Raw genomic sequence first — 6,487 nt, 5'->3', positions numbered from 1 at the left:
TAAAAGTTGCACAAACTTTAAAATAGTTTGGTAAAAGTTGTTGGCTACAAGTCGTGCATAAATAGTTGAAGCTCCAAGCAATAAGTAGGGGATGAATACTAGAAATCGTAGCTAAAAATTGTGCACAAATCGGTGAAACTGTTGTGCATGAATAGTTGAAATGGTAAATAAAAGTTGTGCATGAATAGTTAGAAATGCCGGCTAAAGGTAGGGGGAAAATATTGAAAATCGTAGCTGTGCAAGAATGACTTAAGCTGTGTCTACAAGTTGTGCAGGAATAGTTGAATTTGTAAATTAAAAACGAGGATAAATAGTTGCTGAAAGTCTGAGAAAATTAGCTCAACATATAGCTAAAGTTTTGCATAAATAGTTGAAATCGTAGCTGAAATTAGAGCAGAAAATGGCTGAAATTCTTCGATAAAAGTTGTGCATCAAGAGTGGAAACTGTAGCTGAACGTTGTGCAAAACTGGCTGAAACTGTTAGCTAAAAATAGTGGATAAATAATTAAAACTGTTTGCTAAAATCTGCATAAATTACATAAACAATGAGCTAAAGGCGAGGGGTTAATATTTAATTGTGCATAAATGGTAGAAGTATTGCTGCGAGTGATGAAATAACAGTCAAAGAACTTTGCTAGCTAGAAGATTAACGGTGAAAATGTTGAAATTAAATGATTAATGATTGAAATATTCGGTTGCAACCTGTAAGTGTGAGCCTCGACACTGACACTGTTTTTCGTTATAACTTCTTTCGTGCAGTCAATGAGCTCCATTCAAACCATTCAAAAGCTTCAGTTTCACTTGTGGAGCGTCTGGCAGCTTGAGCGTCCTCCAACCTGAAGGTCGCTGTTCGGGTTCGCGTTTCCCTTTAAAAAAGACACTGAGATCCAGATTGAAGGAGACTGTGTCACAACAGGAGCACGCTTTTATTTTCCTCTGGAGGAATATTCTCTGAACACAGCGTCCATCCTTCTCCCTGAGAGATTTATGTAAATCAAGGGAAGGGAACTGCAGAAGCAAATAGCTCCTTTATCAGCAGCTTTAAGTGCAAATTGTGCGCTTCAGCTGTTGGACTGATCCGCCGAGGCTGCCCCCCTCGTGCCCTAAAGCCTCTTTATAATTGGAGCGCTCTTTGAACTGATCTGCTCCCAGATTGGAGGATGGAGAAACCCTCTGCTGTGCTTGTTTGACTTGCTGATGTCGGCGCCTGCAGCGGGTTCTGAATGGCCGAAGTCTTGGTGCCATTTTTAGGAGCACAACAGTTGTCGCCGACGTGAAATGCAACTTCACCGACAGATGTGGTTTATTTATGAGCCTGTACGTCAAGAAAAATGACTGAAATTGTGCAGCTTTTGTGCCTTATATGCGTCTTAATCTTGCCGTCTTGTGTTTGTTTGTGCAAACACCAATCTATTAGGCCGTCTCTGGTGAGCCGCGCAGCCTCAGGTGTTCGACCCTTCAACATACAGACGTTAATTCAATCAATTATTTATGCATTATTCATTTATTATTCATCATTACCATGATGTTGTGCCCTTTTATTTATTTATTGTCTATATCACTGCCTTCCTGTCAAGGAGGCGAAATGTCAAAGAGAATTGCAAAAAATAATTTGATGTGTTTTTTGGGTGTAAATAAAGTTTTTTTTTTTTTTCAGGACTTCACAGCTCGTACGCCGGTCATGGAGGCCAGATAGACCCGGAGCTGAGGGCGGCGTTGTCTCCCGACTGCCACATGACGCCGGTGTTCGACGAGCGCTCCTTCCACAGCCCCCTGTACCACAGCCCCACCCACGACCCCCAGGGCTCCCTCTACAGGGCAAACACAGGTACTGCAGCTCCGCCACAGCTTCACAGGAGAAGAGAGCACATCAATTACACGCCCAAGGATTGAAAATTTCCCGTAATTTCCAGACTATTGAGTGCACTTGAATATAAGCTGCACCCACTAATTTTTTTTTAACCTTTAATTAAATACCAATAACATACACAAATACCGTAAATGCTTTTTTCCAAACAGTGCCTGTAACACTGCTGGTTAAGAAAATAAAAACTACAGCAGCCTACCAGGAAAAGTCATTGATTGTTATCTTCATCTTCCTCCTGCGACTAGAACCACTAAAGTCTTCAGTGTCGGAGTTGAACAGCCTCAGAATTTGTCTCACACGTCCTCAATCTCTCTGTCGTTGTCGCTCTCGAGGCAAATTCGTAAAACTCCTAAAAATCCATAAATTAGCCGCATCATTGTTTAAGCCGCAGAGTTCAAAGCGTGTGAAAAAAGTAGCTGCTTATAGTCCAGAATTTACGGTATATCCCTTTACAGTTATCAGAAGACTTAGTGCTCCACTGTCAGGACTGTGTGTCCACTGTGGGAGCTCAACTGGATCCCATCTGCGCTCAACAGATTTAACCAGAGGGGTTGTGTTGCTCTACTTTTCTCTTTGGAACACTCCAGATGTGTTGATTCAAGCCAAGCGACTCGCTCGTCCAGGTCGTAGTTTTTTGCTTCTTTCTTGTAAATCATGCTGGAATATTCCTCGATTCCAAACTTCTACAGACTGGGAGTCATCCTGTCAGCCAGTGTTTTTACAATTTATTATTCTTTTGAAGAAAATTGAAAATGTTTTTGCACTTTCATGCAACAGATCTGCGTGTTTCTACACTATGGATAGTCTGTCATGTTGAATAGTCTAACTCCCCAAAATGGTAATTCTGTGGTTAATTGCACAAGTCATTGTGTGCCCGCTTTGTCATTATATTTGGCCCGCGAGACAATACCAAATGACTACTAGAGCTGCCCCCGGTATTATACTGTACAGCGCATTCACCGCTAATACTACAAATCCCATAATGCCCTGTTGTTGTTTTGGCGCGTCAATCAGGACAGGACCCAGACACTCCCTCTCCTCTGTGACAGTAGGCATAGCGACTTCACACTACAACTGTCACTGTGCCATTGATGTGTTTTTTCATTTATAATTTGATTTTGCATGTCTCCACTATTAACTTATATGTAATGTATGGTAATAAGCGCTGCTTGTTCCATATTCAATGTTAAAGCAAAATTTGTTTCGGTCCATATTAAAAGGTTCATTTGTTCAATGTTGGCCCGCAACTTTGTTCAGGTTTTAAATTTTGGCCCACTGTGTTTTTGAGATTGACACCCCTGTTTTAGGAGGACGACCAGTGCAGCTCCGTATTTAGCTCCTGGTTACTGCTGCAACTGTGTTTCCACTGGTTTTTAGTGTCTTTTCCTTCTTTGTTAAGTCTCACAATCAGATTTTGGAGCTCCTCTGGCACTTCTTTTTCATGTGGAGCCATGATGGAGACGTATATCTATACTAGTAGCAGGTATATGGACCTATGTGGGTTTTTACCTCCTTAAAATTGTTGCCACTTAAGATTAGAACAGAAATATTTCTGTTAGCATGTAGTGAAGTGTTCCTGACACTGAACTGAAACCACAAGAAGTCACTTTGACATGTTTCTTCTGTGCATTTTCTTCACTTTTTAGCTTTAAATTGGCCATAAACTGAAACTCTGGCTGGTTTGGAGCGAACCAAATCAAAAAGAAAGATAAAGAGAGGACATCCAGGTAGTGGAGGTGCTGCCGTGGTGGTGGCAGCATGTTTTCCTGTGACTGTGCAGATTCCCTCGCTCGAGTTTTAGCTGCTTTATTATCACATGACCTCATTTTTCACGTCGGCGTCCCCCTCAGGAGCCTCCATCCCCAGGTTGAGAAGCCAGACTCGGTTTCGCGTCTGCTCAGAAGATTATTTCTCCCAAATCTGTGGCGGAAATCAGGGTTTACAGGCGCAGGAACTGTTATTATTATCACTCCCTGAGGTCAAAACTTAATTAGGCAGAAACCTTTCATGTACTCTGCAGCGTCTTAATTGAAGTCTTTGCAGAATGATTTAAAGCTGAAAGCTCTGCGGGGCTCCACGGTGGAGGATCTAAGGAGCCATTTTAAGTTTTGTTTAGTCAAGATTTAAACCCGTTTGGCCTGTGAGACGTCTCGCTGCTTTTAAACGGTTTACTGCCCGTTTAAGCACTTAATGCAACACTTTCTCCGACGTGACCTTGAACGCACCCCGTAGACATCAACCACATCCAGAAACACAGTATATCAGTGTCTGCTGCTGTTTGTCGTCTCCTCAGGTATGGGGACCCTCCCTCGGACCACAAGCCATTGCGGCACGCTGCCGTACCAAAGAAGCAGCTACGGGCTGAGCTCTGCAGCGGTGTACGTCGACTCCTTCAGGGTCTCCGGTGAGCCCGGCTTCTCCCACCGCCACTCTGGGCTGGTGGACCGGGTCGTCACTCGAACCCCGTCCATCGAGAGCATCCACAAGGACCCCAGGTGACGGCAGGCAAACACACATGCAGACACAGAGCGAGGTTTTTCCCAGCATGTTGGAGAACTGAGTTGTTCTGTGGATGTATTCGGTCCGGGTGTCTCCTGTGGAGGTTTCACCATCTGCTGCAGGACTCCTTGTTCTTCTCGTAGCTGAAAATAAAAACGTGGCTGCATGTTTTGGGCTCGTTGTCCTGCTGCAGAATGAGTTCCAAGATGAGAAAGAATCGAAACTAACTCATCCAAAGTGCCTCAAAACTTAGAAGTGCAGTGGGTATAGATGTCAGCTGCATGATTCATCAGTTTTTGCACAAGTGTTGCAGAAATCAATAAAAATCACTTGAAATCTCATCAGTCTCTTATAAAGCCACGACTGTATGAGGTGTATGAAACAAAATCTGTTTTTAGTTCCCAAAAGTACCATCTGATTAAGACTAAATAATATTAAAGTGACTATTCTTTAAGGCAGTGTTCTTATTTGGGGGTTGAGGTGACAAAATACTGATCAAAAATCATCCCTGATTTGAATTTGACCTCCATCTTTGTTGAAGTTTTCTCTTTGTGCAGCGATGCTCTGCTCCCGGGACTCCTGCAACACTTGTAATGCTCCCTGGAAGTCCTGTTCATGTAAACATTACAAGCATTAGAGGAGGACGTCATTTCTCGAATTCCCTCTTCAGTAAACACCCAATCAGGCTGCTGCACACTTAACGAGCTTCACAGGAATTTGCTCATAAAGTATTGGACAAATCAAAATGTCTCATCAGCTGTAGAAAAGTGTTTCACTGTGCTGAATGTGTTGTTTACTGTGTATTAGTTTCCTGACTTGTCTGCTGATGTTCTCTTTAAACACTGCCTGCAGTTCAACCGAAAGTCCCAGAATTATTGTCATGTGACTGTTGTTGTCACAGCTGAGTCACGATTAGCTTCATGTTTGTGTCGAGGAACTCAGAATTTTAGCCTTTTTTCAGAACCTAAATACCACAAACGCTTTTCAAATTTGTAGACGTACAGTTCATGCTTAGATTTGGTTGTTTTTCTGGACGAAACTGAAAAAAAGTTAAACACGATTAATTCTAAATCCAACATTTATTTGGGCTTTTACAGATTTTTGGTGTAACTTTAGCGACTTTTTAACATCTGTTCTAAAAAAAACTTTGCCTTTCTGAATAGTTTGAGTTTAATAGTTGAGAACTAATCGATTAACAGTTCATCAGGGTTTGCACTGAATATGTCTAATTGATGCAACAGTTGATGTTTCTGTTTGGTCCAGAGGGACAGAATCACTCCAGTAGCACATAAAAAGGTTTTTTTTAAATAGTAAAATATGTTAAATTTCTTAACGTGAAGCAGCAAAACATCAGGAGTGATTCCAGTGAGTGTAAGTGGAAGCCTCCCTGCTCAGACTTTCCTCTTCCTTCAGGGAGTTTGCTTGGCGCGACCCCGAGCTGCCGGAGGTCATCCACATGCTGCAGCACCACTTCCCCTCCGTCCAGGCCAACGCCGCCGCCTACCTGCAGCACCTGTGCTACGGAGACAACAGGGTCAAGGTGGAGGTGAGCTGGTGGCCGAGCGACACGCCGACTCTGGATAAAAATAACGAGACGACGCGTCACAGTCGTGAGTCAGTGCTCCGGCGGAGGCAGCTGACGTCTGCGCCGACTGCTAATATGTGTTTATCCAGAGAAAACACGCTTAGGAGAGGAAATGGAGAACGAATTAACCGTAATGGTTCAACACGGGGGCATCTTCTGACATGAAGCGCTCGTAATAGCTGCTGTTTTTGAGAACCAGATCCTAGAAAAACAAACATGCAGCTCTGACATGGCAGCTCTTCATTTGCCCAGAAACAAGTATAATTTAATAAATTTAATATTTAGACGTCATCAGCTGCAGCTCCGCTCATAATGTGACGTTATAGCTGCAGATGGGCGGAAATAATCATCAGATATCAGCAAAATTCAACATAATAAGCCATAGAATTTTAATATAAGCCAAAAAATAAAGAGTGGCAGACATTTTCTTACAGATTTGGGTAAAATAGAACACTATAATACTTTTTTTCTTTCTTTATAATGTAATAAACATAAAAAATATAATACAAGAAAAAAACAGGTCCTATTTATTGTTT

At 42.4% G+C, this 6,487-nt stretch overlaps 1 protein-coding gene across 1 annotated transcript in view; it reads left to right on the top strand.

Moving 5' to 3' along the window:
* Nucleotides 1-6,487, top strand: part of LOC103370263 (plakophilin-4-like) — a 75,043-nt gene that overhangs the window by 49,858 nt on the left and 18,698 nt on the right. Inside the window, exons 7-9 of the mRNA XM_008299250.1 lie at nucleotides 1,658-1,828; nucleotides 4,161-4,362; nucleotides 5,780-5,912. Of these exons, the coding sequence (XP_008297472.1) occupies nucleotides 1,658-1,828; nucleotides 4,161-4,362; nucleotides 5,780-5,912 (506 nt within the window). The remainder of the gene's footprint in view (nucleotides 1-1,657; nucleotides 1,829-4,160; nucleotides 4,363-5,779; nucleotides 5,913-6,487) is intronic.

Source organism: Stegastes partitus, unplaced genomic scaffold, assembly GCF_000690725.1.
Source record: "Stegastes partitus isolate 25-593 unplaced genomic scaffold, Stegastes_partitus-1.0.2 Scaffold1396, whole genome shotgun sequence".
In the NCBI taxonomy this organism is placed as follows: domain Eukaryota; kingdom Metazoa; phylum Chordata; class Actinopteri; family Pomacentridae; genus Stegastes; species Stegastes partitus.
This window is presented reverse-complemented; position numbering and strand designations above follow the sequence as displayed.